General features: G+C 44.1%; 1 protein-coding gene across 1 annotated transcript in view; it reads left to right on the top strand.

Moving 5' to 3' along the window:
- Positions 1–1,017: 1,017 nt before the first annotated feature.
- Positions 1,018–16,034, top strand: part of LOC126417126 (AT-rich interactive domain-containing protein 5B-like) — a 62,511-nt gene continuing 47,494 nt past the window's right edge. The window contains exons 1-2 of the mRNA XM_050085022.1: positions 1,018–1,080; positions 3,871–4,069. Coding sequence (XP_049940979.1) covers positions 1,018–1,080; positions 3,871–4,069 — 262 coding nt within the window. The remainder of the gene's footprint in view (positions 1,081–3,870; positions 4,070–16,034) is intronic.

The following is a 16,034-nucleotide window of genomic DNA, read 5'->3' as shown; positions in this document are numbered from 1 at the left end:
GTTAAACGCTTTTGACATGAAGTTTCAATTCTTCACTGCTGGGTACCACTCATTGACACGTAGCGCAGATCGCACGTTGGAAGTTGATTGTTTACTAACGATAAATATATGAACTATTCGAGTAATTGTAATGTAACTAACTTTTCAAGGTAAAAATAACATTGTGCGTATAACGACAGTTTGCTAAAAGGAGTAGAAATGATGGCGTCCTTTGATTTACGTATATAGGAACATATCCCCAAAACTGAATCGAAATCCGATTCAGGCCGTAAGTGTATAGTTCACCATTGAAGAGACAATAATCACAGCGAAATTTACTGATTTAGTGAGCACAACGATAAAAAGTTGTATTTCGAAATCAGCTAGAGAATCAACATATTATTCGTAGTATTGTACTTTTACATCAGATGGAAGTCGTAAGAAACAAATAAAAGCAGTGCTTTGACAAGTTTAAAAATTAATAATAATAATAATAATAATAATAATAATAGAAAGACAATTTAAGCTGGTGGGGCTTACTAAATTTTGTTTTGAACTGGTTTCCACATTGAAGATAGAGATTTAGTAACACAGGAGTTACATGAATCCACGTCAGAGAGACCTTCAACTATCAAAATCGTTTTAAAATTACAAAATACATTTCAAAAAGTATTTTACACAAAATACCTTCATTGAAAAGGTATCTCGAATATAAAATGCAAAAACGTTTAAACACGTCACATCACTGTTTGCTTATAGGCTCCGACACCTTCCGGGCCAGTTGGCTGCGGCAGGCCAGAATGAGAGTCCATTTAGTCGACGTGCCCTGGCTTTGTCTTTGTTTTCAGTGGTCAGACATCGCCACATCTGAGGCGCTCTGCCCTTGACAAGCACAGGAGGAACATCATTCTGAAAAACGAGAGCCAGATTGAGTCTCCTGTATCGAGGGTGAGGTGAATGATGACCAACGTGACCCATTGATAGACATTCTCAGCATGGCAGAGAACGGCGTCCCGCGACGCCACGCGAGGTGCCGGGATGGGGAAGCCGTGTCAAGGCGGGGGCAAATCGCAAACTAACCCGCAGAAGTTGGGACTCGAGGTCGCCCGGCCCCCGTCGAGCAATCTCGGTTGAGGTCTTATGCGGATTGTTCAAATCATTTGGCCGATTTTCTTTGCCAACCTTGCTCTGTTGATCCATCGCGGATTCGGGATAGCGGCCGGTCAGATATTCACCAAAGAAGAATCATCAAACAGCCGTATATTCTCAGAAGTTGTTATTTTACTTAGACGACCAGTTTCATCATTTCATTAATGCCAACTTCACGCCCCTGTATGTTAAAAACGATTATACATGTAGTGTACATCAAGGTATACCACAGCTGACATTACAGAAAATGAAGAGTAATAAAAGAAGTCCTTAAAAGCAACAAGATGCAACATTCAGCGTTAAGTGGGGTACCTGTGCAGATAAAGGACAACAAAACAATATCTATACATACTGGTTAGCATCGAAATTATTTCGACATGACAGAGTTATAATAGAATAGGCCAAACATTACAAAAATCAAAAAATCAGACAGTTTACAAAAACAGAAGAGCAAACAAGTAACAATTGTCTAGCAATTTTTTCCTTTTCCTTTCCTTTTATTTGTAAGTTTTAACTTTTTTATTTCTTATGTAAAACATTTCTAATTCCTACTGGTAAGAAACATCGTAATTTTTAGTAAAACCTATTCTCGTTCAAATTAAAACGTCGCGATGTGTGCTAACCAATGGATTACACAACAGTGTGCGTATACGTCGCCCGCGTATCATCACCACGAGTGATACATCAGAATTAGTTGTCACAATGTCAGTTAAGAATTGCGAATATTTTTATGTAAAAATAAAAATAAACAATTGAACAATAAAAGAGGGAAGAAAAAGAAAAAATAGTAGACAGCTTTATTCGTTTGTGCTTTTGATCTTATATAGTGCCAATTTTTTGATTTTTTGTAATGTTAAAAAGTTTCGATGCTAACCAGTATGTGTACATATTCTACGTTGTTGTGCTTTGTGTGTAGAAATGGTTCAAATGACTCTGAGCACTATGGGACTTAACTACTGAGGTCATCAGTCCCCTAGAACTTAGAACTACTGAAACCTAACTAAGCTAAGGACATCACACACATCCATCTACTCTTTCTACTCCATAGAGGAATTTTTAGATATAAAATAAGAAAAAAAGAAAAAACGAAACCAAAAAGTTATAAAAAAATTAAAAAAAAACAAAAAATTAAAAAGTTGTTATATTAACTTAACTATGTTGTTACATTAACTTAATTATGTCATGTATTGGAAATTTGACTCGTTCCACATCATTACGAAATATCCTATTCATGATCCATGGAACTAGTATTAATCTAATCTTATCTAATCTAATCTACCATGCCCGAGACAGGATTCGAACCTGCGATCGGAGTGGTCGCGCGGCTCCAGACTGTAGTGCCTAGAACCGCTCGGCCACCCCGCCCGGCTTTGTGTGTAGAGGTGTTTTCCTTAACGCTGCATACTGCATTTTGTCGGTTTTAAGGACTTTTATTATTACGCTTCATTTTCTGTAATTTAACATGTGGTATGCGTTGAGTATACACTACGTGTATACTCATTGTTTTTAATATGCGGGGGCCTGAAGATGGCATTAATGAGATGCTGAAACTGGTCGTCGAAAAAAAAAAAAATAGCAGCTTCTGAAAAAATACGGCTGTCCGGTGCTTTTTCATTGGTAAATTGCCCAACTGATGTTGTGTGGTCCTTTTAACAAGGGTAAGCGCTCGGGTTTGAAATCAGAAGGTCGCCGGATCGAATCTCGCGCCATTCAACTTTTTTTTTAGTATTTGTTTTTTGTAATTCAGATGTGTGTGTGTATATATATATATATATATATATATATATATATATATATCCCGGCAATCAGTTGCAACTATTATGCATATAATAAGTTGTTGAAAGTCGTTTGTCGTGGAAAAACTGGCGACTTCGAACATCATTATGTTTTCCGCAAACAAAGTTGTATTTCACAAATGTTATTAATTGTCTTCATAATGTTAACCACGTATAGTTAACGGAAGACGTAGAAACGATATTCCGAAACGAATACGTATAACGTAAGTCAAACGTTCGAATTAGAAACGAGACCCCACGAACACAAATTCGCTGTGGCAGGTATGAAATATAAACTCCGTTACTCGCTCGTTACACTTGAAGGACAGATGTTGAATGGGCCGAAACGAGCCGCCGCATAACAGCATAGTGGCCTGCTAACTTCGAAAGAAGGTAGATGCGGTCCCTAGCGCAACTTATAACATCGTCGAAAATCAGTGCTGACGGGAGAGTTTTGGTACACCCTGTTAAAAAAACGGAAAATTGGAGGCGGTACAATTGGAGAGCGATCCGCCTTCACCAACATGCATAAGCAATTCATTAATAATATATATATATATATATATATATATATATATATATATATATATATATATATATATATGAATTACAAAAAACTAATAATAAAAAAAATTGCATGGCGCGAGATTCGATCCGGCGAATTTCGGATTACGAACCCGAGCGCTTACCGCTGCGCCACGACGCTGTAGAAAATTATTAATCGTACAGAGTATTTCACCGCAACGGTTTCTTTTAATTGTCGACTTTCTCAACAACAGCTGAGAAGTGCATCTTGGTGCTTTGCCACATTAGACCTCTGGCCATGAGCTTTTATTATGCGCAGTATGAATCGAACCTGAATTTCACAATTGGCGGCCTCCCCTTGTAAGACGAGCCCGACGCTGTAGCCTTATTCTTGTTCCCGCGGTGCTTTGTGGTGAGGTGACGGCGTGCGGCGTGTTTCCAGGACGAGGTGCTGGCCATCTCGGAGAAGGTGGTGCTGCGGGCCGCGGACCTGCTGGAGCGCATCATCACGGAGGAGGCGCGCTGGGAGCGCGGCCTGAGCGCCGTCTACCAGCCGGGCTGCCCGCCGCCCGCGCCGCCCCTCCTCGTCTCGCGCACCGTGCTCGACTTCCAGGACGTCAACCGCGAGAAGCAGGCGCTCGGTGAGTCTGGCGGGCCGCGGCGAGGCGCGAGGCGCGTGCTCCAGTTGCAGTTATTCGCTTTCTCAGGACTGTTCGCAGGTGTCGGGATACCGCTATTCAATATGGAATTGACCTCTAGGTGTCACGAGGAGCTGGTCTGGCAATGCAGAAGAAGTCGGGAGTACTGCGTTTTCAGTATAGAACGTGTAACGGCATGATGGGTTGGTCAGGGAGCTCAGTGACTTCGAACATCGACGTTTCATTGGATGTCACCTGCATAACTTTCTAAAGCTCTCCGTGATCTGACTGTGAAGTGGGAAGGTGAGGGAAAATTAAATTAGTGAAGGATAGGGAGCGTTGAGCATTCTGAAAAGGGGGGGGGGGAGAATCACTCACGAGTTGTGAAGTGCTAACCAGCAATACAGCTACCACACTGACTGTGTGTTGGGATTTAAAATGAATCGGGTGCAATGGTCGAGCAGCTATCCTTTAGCCACACATTTGTGTAGTCAATGCTAATCGACACTTGAGGTTGCGCGTAGAGTGATTCACTGGAGAGTGGATTAATGCACATACACTAGGTTATCAAACGTATCCGGACACGTGGCTCAAAATGACGTACAAGTTCGTGGCGCCCTCCATCGTTAATGCTGGAATTCAGTATGGTGTTAGCCCACACTTAGCCTTGACGACAGCTTCCACTCTCGCATGCATACGTTCAATCAGGTGCTGGAAGGTTTCGTGGAAAATGACAGCCCATTCTTCACGCAGTACTGCACTGAGGAGAGGTATCGATGTCGGTCGGAGAGGCTGGCACGAAGTCGGCGTTCCAAAACATCCCAAAGGTGTTATACAGGGTGTTACAAAAAGGTACGGCCAAACTTTTAGGAAACATTCCTTACACACAAAGAAAGAAAATATGTTATGTGGACATGTGTCCGGAAACGCTTACTTTCCATGTTAGAGCTCATTTTATTACTTCTCTTCAAATCACATTAATCACGGAATGGAAACACACAGCAACAGAACGCACCAGCGTGACTTCAAACACTTTGTTACAGGACATGTTCAAAATGTCCTCCGTTAGCGAGGATACATGCATCCACCCTCCGTCGCATGGAATTCCTGATGCGCTGATGCAGCCCTGGAGAATGGCGTGTTGTATCACAGCCGTCCACAATACGAACACGAAGAGTCTCTACATTTGGTACCAGGGTTGCGTAGACAAGAGGTTTCAAATGCCCCCATAAATGAAAGTCAAGAGGGTTGAGGTCAGGAGAGAGTGGAGGCCATGGAATTGCTCCGCCTCTACCAATCCATCGGTCACCGAATCTGTTGTTGAGAAGCGTACGAACACTTCGACTGAAATGTGCAGGAGCTCCATCGTGCACGAACCACATGTTGTGTCGTACTTGTAAAGGCACATGTTGTAGCAGCACAGGTAGAGTATCCCGTATGAAATCATGGCGGTGAATCGAGGAAGTACAGTACATACTGACGAAACTAAAATGAGCTCTAACATGGAAATTAAGTGTTTCCGGACACATGTCCACATAACATCTTTTCTTTATTTGTGTGTGAGGAATGTTTCCTGAAAGTTTGGCCGTTCCTCTTTGTAACACCCTGTATAGAATTCAGGTCAGCACTCTGTGCAGGCCAGTCCATTACAGGGATGTTATTGTCGTGTAACCACTCCGCCACAGGCCGTGCATTATGAACAGGTGCTCGATCGCGTTGAAAGATGCAGTCGCCATCCCCGAATTGCTCTTCAATAGTGGGAAGCAAGAAGGTGCTTAAAACATCAATGTAGGCCTGTACTGTGATAGTGTCATGCAAAACAACAAATGGTGCAAGCCCCCTCCACGATAAACACGACCACACCGTAAGACCACCGCCTCCGAATTTTACTGTTGGCACTAGACACGCTGGGAGATGACGTTCACCGGGCATTCGCCATACCCACACCCTGGCGTTGTGGATCACGGAGAGCATTACGATGAAAACTTGTAGAGCACATGTTACAAAACGAATAAAAAAAGCGTAATTACCCTGTCCCTCGCAGTTCTCGCGTGATGGATACGGTGTGTACGCAAGCGTAGCGAAAGCTGTTCTTCCCGCGCACCCTCCGTTATATAATGGGGCAGCTAGGGCGAAGTGACTCTTGATCGCTATCCTGTCCACGCCACATACCATGCCGTAGCGAGACCAGTAAACATGCAGGCGTGAATCAGGAGCGCGCGCGCCGTCACAGTACCTCACAAGGGAACCTCCCCATCGCATCCCCCTCAGATTTAGTTATAAATTGACGCAGTGGATAGGCCTTGAAAAACTGAACACAGATCAATCGAGAAAACAGGAAGAAGTTGTGTGGAACTATGAAAAAATAAGCAAAATATATAAACTGAGTAGTCCATGTGGAACATAGGAACATAAAGGACAAGGATCGTTGATGAGCGCCGTGCTCTCGTGGTTAGAGTGAGCAACTGCGGAACGGAAGGCCATTGGTTCGAGTCCTCCCTCGAGTGAAAATTTTACTTTCTTTATTTTCGCAAAGTTACGATCTGTCCGTTCATTCATTGACGTCTCTGTTCACTGTAACAAGTTTAGTGTCTGTGTTTTGCGACCACACCGCAAAACCGTGCGATTAGTAGACGAAAGGACGTGCCTCTCCAATAGGAACCGAAAACATTTGATCGCAAGGTCATAGGTCAACCGATTCGTCCACAGGAAAACGCGTCTGATATATTCTTTACGACACTGGTGACGGCATGTGCGTCACATGACAGGAATATGTTGTCGACCCACCTAACTTGCACACTTGGCGAATGGGTAAAAAGATTCTTCTACCTTGCCCGATTTAGGTTTTCTCCAAAAAAAGTGATGAAAACATAAGAGTTTGTCACATAAAGTGCATCAAATGAATGCAACAGTTTCAGAGTCGCACAGTTTTCCCTGTGCTCTGTCAAAACATATGTTTTTTTACGTTTTCAAATGTTTCCGTGCGTAGACCGTCAAATTCTGTATATGTCCAAGCAAATCTGAACATGTCCTGGAATTTTGGAGAGCGAAGTTGATTATGTGTGAGTGCCTCAACTTTGATAATTATCTGAAAATAAAAAATTAAAATTTTCACCCGAGAGAAGACTTGAACCAAGGACCTGTCGTTCCACAGCTGCTCACGCTAACCACGGGACCACGGCGCTCGTAAGCTAACACTTTCCTTGATGTTGCCTAGGTTGTGCATGGACTACTCAGTTTGTATATTTTGCTTATTTTTTTCATAGTTCCACACAACTTCTTCCTGTATTCTCGATTGATCCGTGTTCAGTTTTTCAAGGCCTATCCCTGTGCCAACTTATAACTAAATCTGAGGAGGGTGCGATGGGGAGGTTCCCTTGTCAGAACAACGGCCAGTGCGGTTCCCTGATGGCTGTCAATACGTGAAGCCCACGCGACGGGGTATGCTGACAGGCGCGTAACGGATATAGCGCGCGTGGGCGCTCCATTAACTTGTCTCGCGCTGTTGCTGAGCGTTAAGTACTCTCTAACAGTGTGTGCGAGAGAAGTCAGCCTTCCCCCATTCTAGAGGCGCGCTAATCCTCTTAACAAGTTTATTCCGCACCAAGCGGAGAAGACAGCACACAGCTATTAGCGCTTTCTCCCATGAGGATACTAAAACCGAACCTGTGCACACATCTACAGATAAGATGTATTGATATAATAGGACCACACGGCCAGTGTCTGTTTAGATGAACTCCTTTAAAACAGTGTGTTAGTCTGCGTTATTACGACGCACTGAAACGACTATGAAGCTGACGTTCGGACTGTCTTTGCAGCGATCCTCTTCGGGCACTTTATTTGCCCCAGAGAGGATTGATGCAAAAACAGTCGAAACGTCGGCTTTATAGTTGTTTCACTGTTTCATAACGATGTGAACTAAGATGGAAAGATATTTTTATTCAGACACATTGACAAGAACAGTAGTACAGACTACTCACAGCAACTACTTCTGCATTGGATTCGCCTACTCCCTCGCCTCCTAGCTCATACAGAGTGCGTTCCGTAAGTAATGCGACCAATTTTTTTCTGACGCAACGGTACACCACAGCGTGTTGTAACAACACCGACTCAAAGGAAGGCCTCGGCGCTTGTTGGTGACGTCACGTCAGCTAGGCACGGCGAACGCCAGGTCTGTTGCAGGCAGAAACGCCTGGGCGTGCTTATCACTATAAATCTCTTATTTTTGGACAAAATGTTTGGTATTGTTTTGGATTCTGCAGTTTTATTTAGATGAAAGGTTTTCTTACTATCGTAAAGCTACAAATGAAGATCATAGTTCTGTATTACTGAATCCTGTCGAAACAAACGTGGATCAATATGAGAAGATATTTTGCTCCATTGCAAGCTTCGGAAATTTTACATTCAAGTAACTATATTTACTTGATCCATTTTGTTATCGAAACTTACCCCAACCCCCTTACAATGAACTAGTTTCTTTTATTTATTTATTTTCGTTTGACATCGTCACTGGAAATGTGAACTAATTTACATGTGTAAATGTTCAACTGTTGCCAGTTATTAGATTACAGTCGTTTTCAACGAAAGGAATTCTAAACATGAAACAAAATAGCTTCATACACCGAAAATACTGTGAGATTAAACTTTTTTTAACACGCACATTAGAAAAGATAAATATTCCCTTCTTGCAACTGAAAGGAGGACCTTTATAAGATAAAAACGTCTTATTTGATAAAACAAGCATCTCTCTTTTGCCTCTTCTTCTGTCCCCCACCCCCTCCCCCAACGTGTACAATCGCAAGATATTTCATTAACATTCAGTGCTCCTCACCCCATTGTCAACCAAGATATCTAAAGAAGAGCACCAATATCTTCACAGTTTCTTGTAAAAGCAACCCAGTACAAACGTAACTTCCTCAGATTTACAAATAAGGTAAAGAAGCACAAATGCTGTTGCTGCTGGACCTTGAAGTTGTTTTTGTATGTCAATCCTTAAAACAGGTGGAAATTTAAGTTCAGGAGTACACTATTTGTTAAGAAGTGTAATGAATTGCACAATTAATTGATTGCAGAAATCTCTCAGAACATTGTGTGTTGGTCAACTACCGCCAATAGTTTCACATTTTCCTGTGTCAGAGAGGGAGACACCACCATTATGAGTATGCCTGCAACAGACCTGGCGTTCGCCGTGCCTAGCTGACGTGACGTCACTAACAAGCGCCGAGGCCTTCCTTTGAGTCGGTGTTGGTTGTAACCGGCTGGGCTAAGTGGAGGGGGATGTTAGCTTCAATACACTCTTTGTCTTATTCGGCTGCGACCTGCCGGAGAGTCAGGACGTGCGTTTCCGTCAACCCCGCTTTGAGTTTATGTAACACGGCACAATGGATCATTCTGTAGAGCAACGGTGCACTATCAAATTTTGCGTTAAACTTGGGAAGTCCGCTACCGAAACGTTTCCATTACTTCAGCATGCCTTTGGGAATGATTGCTTGTCCAAATCACAAGTTTTCCGATATCACAAGTCGTTCATGGAGGGCCGAGAGGAGATCACCGACGAACCTGGCAGTAGACGGCCATCAACCGCACGAGTCGACGAAAATGTGACGCGTGTGCGCGATTCTTTGAACTCTGACAGATGGCTGAGCCTGCAATTGATAGCAAAAGCTCTAAACATGTCAAAACAACTGTTTTCCGCATTGTGACCGAACATTTGAACATGAGAAAGGTGTGTGCCAAACTCGTCCCAAAAGTGTTGAACGACGAACACAAGCACATGCGAGTGCTTCGGTGCCGATAAATGTTGGAAATGTGTGAAAATGATCATCATTTTTTAAACTCAGTTATCACTGGTGATGAGTCGTGGATTTTTGAGTGCGACCCTGAGACAAAAAGGCAGAGTTCAGAGTGGCACACACCATCGTCGCCCCGTCCCAAGAAGGCACGCATGAGCAAGTCCAGGATCAAAAGCATGCTCATTGTCTTCTTTGACGTCAGAGGCATTGTCCACCACGAAGTCGTACCTGCTGGGACTACAGTGAACTCAGCTTTCTACTTGGAAGTGCTCAAAAGACTGAAAAGGAGGGTCTGGCGCTGCCGAAGCAACATCGAGGACACGTGGAAAGTTCACCACGACAACGCGCCGAGTCACAGCGTCTTCATTGTCAACGACTTCCTGGCCAGGACCGAGACCCCATTGGTTCCCCAGCTTCCCTACAGTCCTGACTCCCGCTGACTTCTTCTTTTTTCCCCCTCGGTCAAAAGGAGTCACGGAAGGAAAACATTGGAACACGATTGAAAGCATCCAGGTGCATGATGTTACATCAGCTCTAAAGGACATTCCGGAAAAGGCATTCCAGGATGCCTTCTAGGCGTGGAAACACCGCATCCAGAAGTGTATTGACGCAAGAGGGTGCCATTTTGAAAATTTTTGATTATTTGAACGAATATATTCAATAAATGATTTTTTATGAACTTGGTCGCGTTACTTATGGAACGCAGCTTGTATTTACTGACTGGAACCGCAAGACCGCTACGGTCGCAGGTTCGAATCCTGCCTCGGGCATGGATGTTTGTGATGTCCTTAGGTTAGTTAGGTTTAACTAGTTCTAAGTTCTAGGGGACTAATGACCTCAGCAGTTGAGTCCCATAGTGCTCAGAGCCATTTGTATTTACTGAGAACCGGGTGCTGGTGCTCCTTTTTATTACGAGGGCGTGCTGAAAACTAATGCCTTCGAATTTCTGATGTGAATACTCTTAAATTATGTCTACATATTTATTCCTCAATATAGTCACACTGGCAACGAAGACATTACTCCCAGCGAGAGACCAGTTCGTTGATACCGTCACTGTAGAGTATTTGGCTGTGTTGACGGAGCCATCACTTCACCTCTGCTTGCACCGTTTCATCACTATCAAAGTGATATTCTCGAAGGTGTTTTTTAAGTTTTGGAAACGGGTGAAAATGTGATGGGGCCAAGACGGGACTGTATGGAGGATGGTCGATGACAGTTAAAGCACGGAAATGAAGTCCCATGTTTCTTGACAGAGCGTAGGGGAACGATGCGGCAGAACCGCACCGCCGTACTAGGCAAGGTCCTAATGGAGGTGGTTTGCCGTTGACGTCCTCCGACCGTAATGGGGATGAATGATGATAATGAAGACGACACAACATCACCCAGTCATCTCGGGGCAGGTGAAAATCCCTGACCCCGCCGGGAATCGAACCCGGGACCCCGAGGTCACGAGCGGCGGACTAGTTAAAGCATAGTGCTGGATTTTTGCTGGTGTTGCAGCTCTAGTGTGTGGTCTGGCGTTGTCATGCTGACGGAGAGGTCGCTCTGCGACTTCGTGCTTTCAGTTTTCTGGGGGATTACAGCACGCTGATTCTCGCGCACCGACATAGTTACCTTGAAGATCGCCGTGTTAAACACTACAATCCGGAGCGGCAGAGGTTTGCAACTTGGATCTGTGAAGCGGGTAAGTCGACCGAGTAATACGCATGAAATGTTGTACCTTAAGCGATATTCAGGACAGAATAAAAAATTCTGGGAGGTGCAAGTTTTAGACGCTCGCCAGGACAAGGAGCGATCAGTTTGCGGATTGTCTTGTGTGGGCGTTTGCCGAGACCAGGTCAGCGATCTGCTTGTCGTGGTGTCGTTTGCGCTGGAACGTAGATATCACACTTAGCGGGAAGGCAAGAGCAAATAGTCAGTCCTGCGTGAGGGTCGAGAATCAACAAGCCACGAGGCGCAATACAACGATGTAAGAAGTTCAAACCATGGCGTGGAGCGAACTGCCTGCAACAAGCTCCTAGTAAAGTCCCATGGACTCATACACACACTACAAGAAAAATATTCGCAGAACTGACCTCTCATCCTACCGCGACAAATGGACGTGTTAATTCAGCATCAGTTTCAAGAAGGTCGGAACGTGGAGTGGATATGTAAGCCCACTTGCAGCTAGTGCATCCAAAACTACTACTCGTGAAATTTATATCCTGTTTGGTCATCCACCGCGAAACTGACACGAGTTCGCACGTGCTCGACTGCATGCGTGTTGGGAGGTGCGAGGTGCATTTGGCCAGCCATTGTGTAAGTGGAATGGCTAGAAAACTTCGGTATAGAGTGATATCAGCAATAATTTGTACACGTCGATTTACAATCGACTGAAGTTGCCATATGTGGAAGACGCATACTATAGCACCTCAGCACTGTCTCACGTAACGTTTTTCGCATACTGTGTTTCACCGACATTACTGTTTTTTCTCTATACCTGTAAACGTATCAACCAATGAGAATACTATCTCCCCATCCCGGGGGAGGGGCAGTTTCCCCCTCCCCTCCCCCCCGCATCATACACACACTACAAGAAAAATATTCGCAGAACTGACCTCTCATCCTACCGCGACAAATAGACGTGTTAATTCAGCATCAGTTTCAAGAAGGTCGGAACCTGGAGTAGATATGTAAGCCCACTTGCAGCTAGTGCATCCAAAACTACTACTCGTGAAATTTATATCCTGTTTGGTCATCCACCGCGAAACTGACGTGAGTCGCAGTTCAGATCCTGGATACGCCCCTGGCCGCATCAAAAAGAGAGAGTTCTGCCACTTTACTAACACATTAGGATAACGAGAATTTGTTCCACGTAACCAAACTTTCATTTCGTGGAGAGTATTTCGATGTTTTTCGCTCTTAGTTATTAGTATAAACAGGAACACACAAAATAAATTTCTGCTGTGGGTACACTCTTTGTTCGTAAGCGTTGCTGGACGTAAGAACATCGTACAGTGAAATGTGAGAATTAAGCACGTGCGTTTATCTCAGTAATATCTTTATCACACAGGAATGACCTTTTGTTGCAGAGAGCAATGGATAAATTACTAGACTTCATATAGGGAGTGCAGTCTACCAGTTTGTAAGCAGTAGTATAAGTAATACTATGCTGTGACAAGAGAAACACTTGTGATTTTGCTACGAAACTGAAATGTTGCAAACACACCTCATTTCCAAGACTCAGCTGCATTTTCGGGCCACAGTTGTCGATTTCGACTATTTAGCATTGATTTCGGGAAACATGTTTGGTAGCTGTGCTGCTTTGTCACATTTTCGCTGTATTACTTACTCTAGAGATCGCTGCACCTGTTTGCTACACGATTTTCAGCTAATCATCACCTCTCTGAAAACAGTGTAACGTTCAGACGAGAGCTGCCAAGAACAAAAATACAACGCACAAGGGACAAACTGTAGAACCTTCGGCGACCTGACAGGTTTGCCGAAGAGTTATAACCGAGCCACCATGGGTTCAGCCTCCGCTTCATGTCCGGTTACGCCGCAGTTTTCTTGCTTCAGCAATTAAGTTTTCGATCACAGACAACCTTCATAAATACGGTGACGCGCTATTTCCTTATGCACTCGCATGATTTGTTGTTATTCGAAGTACTAGCAACAATTGAATGTATTTGAAAAATCACAAACTCCGCTACACGTTCACGCGACTCGAAATGCCGCGAACGTGATTCTGCTGTTGTCGCTGAGAGTCGGTTGCATATCCTGCAAGCGACTGTCACTCGATGGGTGGCAGCAGCACAGAGAAGCAAGCTTTCGCACACAGCCTTGCTGTCGGGCGTCACGAGTAACAATGTGAGGACCGCGTGGCCAGGTGGGCGGCGGTCGCCACGGAAACGGCGGGACGCGACGGCTCTCACGCAGGCGCACTGCGCCAGGCTCCCCAACAGGTGTGTGCGTCTATGTGGGACGGGCAGGCAGATAGCGAGTGTACGAGTGAGCGTGCAACCGACGATGCTGCGATCACACTGCGACGGCGGCGAGCTCTGTCGGCGGCGTCTGAAAACATCCGGCCGCTGGCGCATGCGCAGTCTGACCGCGGGCGCATGCGCACACAGAGCTGTTCGATAGGCCGGCTGGAGGGGAAGGGAGGGCAAACCGGCACACTCACAATTACAAAAACGAAGGTCGTTGGGAATTAGCCTCTCTCTGCTGCTTTGTTAAACAGACGAGTCCGTGTGAAAAAAAAATGAGCCAACCAAACTTAGTCCTCACAGCTCCGCATTTCTCTTACCCTCCGGAAGAAAACGCTTTATTTCCAGGTTTACAGTATACTTGGCATCTTCTACCGCAAGACACTTTCGATCATGACGGACTGCAGAGATAAGCAAATCACCAAGCACTCATCAAGAAAACTACCCTGCTTTTCTTCCCTCCCCCCTCGCCCAAATCCATCTTCGACTGATTTGATACGACACATCGTAATTTTCTTTCGTCTGGTGATCTATTCATCTCAGACTAGCACTCGCCCACCATATTAAAGCCCCCAAACAGAATAAAAATCTCGAGATGATGGAAAAACTGATGTGGTTCATAACAGATTTCGAGCTTGAACGTAATGGAATGATTTAGCCAGGGGTGGACACTTCAATATTTTTAACTGCCCCCATTGTAGCACGCTATACGTTAGAGCAAGACGACAAAGGGTAACTGAATATCATGGAAAAGAGATAAGCAGAAAATACCATGGACAAAAGCACACGAAAGTATACCCGAAGCTCAGGTTTCACACAGTTATTGTGAATAGAAAGTTTCGTAACAAAAATGGCTCTGAGCACTATGGGACTCAACTGCTGAGGTCATTAGTCCCCTAGAACTTAGAACTAGTTAAACCTAACTAACCTAAGGACATCACAAACATCCATGCCCGAGGCAGGATTCGAACCTGCGACCGTAGCGGTCTTGCGGTTCCAGACTGCAGCGCCTTTAACCGCACGGCCACTTCGGCCGGTTTCGTAACACATTTACGTTTCAGTCGTGACTCATTCACATCGCAAAAAATGTGTACTGTCAACCGATCTCTTCTTTTTTTTCCGAGTTGTGCAGTTAATTTCGTTTTCCCAACTTCGATCCAGTACCTCATTTGTTATTCGATCTACCGTACCTAATCTTCAGTACTTTCTGTAGCACCGCGTTTCAGATGCTTTTATTCTCTTCTTATCCGAACTGCATATCTTCACTTCCGTGCAAGGTTACTCTCCAGACAAATACTTCCAGGAAAAAAGCTTTCCAACACTGAAATCTGTGTTAGATGTTAACAAATTTCTCGTTTTCATAAATTCTTTACTATCTATTCCCAGTATGCACTTTATATGCAGTCTGCTTCTTCCATCATTTGTTTTGCTGCCCAAATAGCAAAGGTGGTATACTATTTTTAGTGTCACTTCCTAATATAATTCCCTCAGCATCGCCTGATTTGGTTAGACTCCAGTTCATTACCCTTGTTTTACTTTTTCGATTTTCGTCTTAAAATCTCTTGTCAAGACACTTATCCATTCCGTTTAGTTGCTCTTCCAAGTCCATTGTTGTCTCCGACATAATTTCGGTCTAATCGGCAGATCTCAGGGTTTTATACTATTTTCTCCCAGAATTTTAATTCAATTTCCAAATTTCCTCATGATTTTATTTACTGCTTACTCGATGTACATCTACGTATCTACATCTACACCTAACGGTGTGTGGCGGAGACTGAGTAACGTTGGGGGTACAGACTACAACTTACAACCATATCTCACTCGCTTCTCAGCCATTGCTGTCCTTTGAAGTCCATCGACTCTCATAACTGCCGTCTGATATGTAAAAGTTCTAAAAACGTTTCGCTCCCTATATTTTATCGCTTCTGCCATCAAATTTCCAGAGTATGTGTTCCAGTCTACATTGTCAAAATCTTTTCTCTAAAACTACGAATGCTACAAACCTAGGTTTGCGTCTCTTTAACCTACCTTCTTCTATTGTCTCGCGTGTTCCAACACTGATCCAGAACCCAAACTGATATTCCCCGAGGTCGCTTTCTGCATTTTTTCCAATCTTTTATGAAGAATTCGTGTCAGTATTTTGCAGCGGCCACTTATTAAACTGATAGTTTGGTAATATTCGCGCATGTTAACACCTGCTTTCTTTGG

Source organism: Schistocerca serialis, chromosome 8, assembly GCF_023864345.2.
Source record: "Schistocerca serialis cubense isolate TAMUIC-IGC-003099 chromosome 8, iqSchSeri2.2, whole genome shotgun sequence".
NCBI lineage: Eukaryota > Metazoa > Arthropoda > Insecta > Orthoptera > Acrididae > Schistocerca > Schistocerca serialis.
This window is presented reverse-complemented; position numbering and strand designations above follow the sequence as displayed.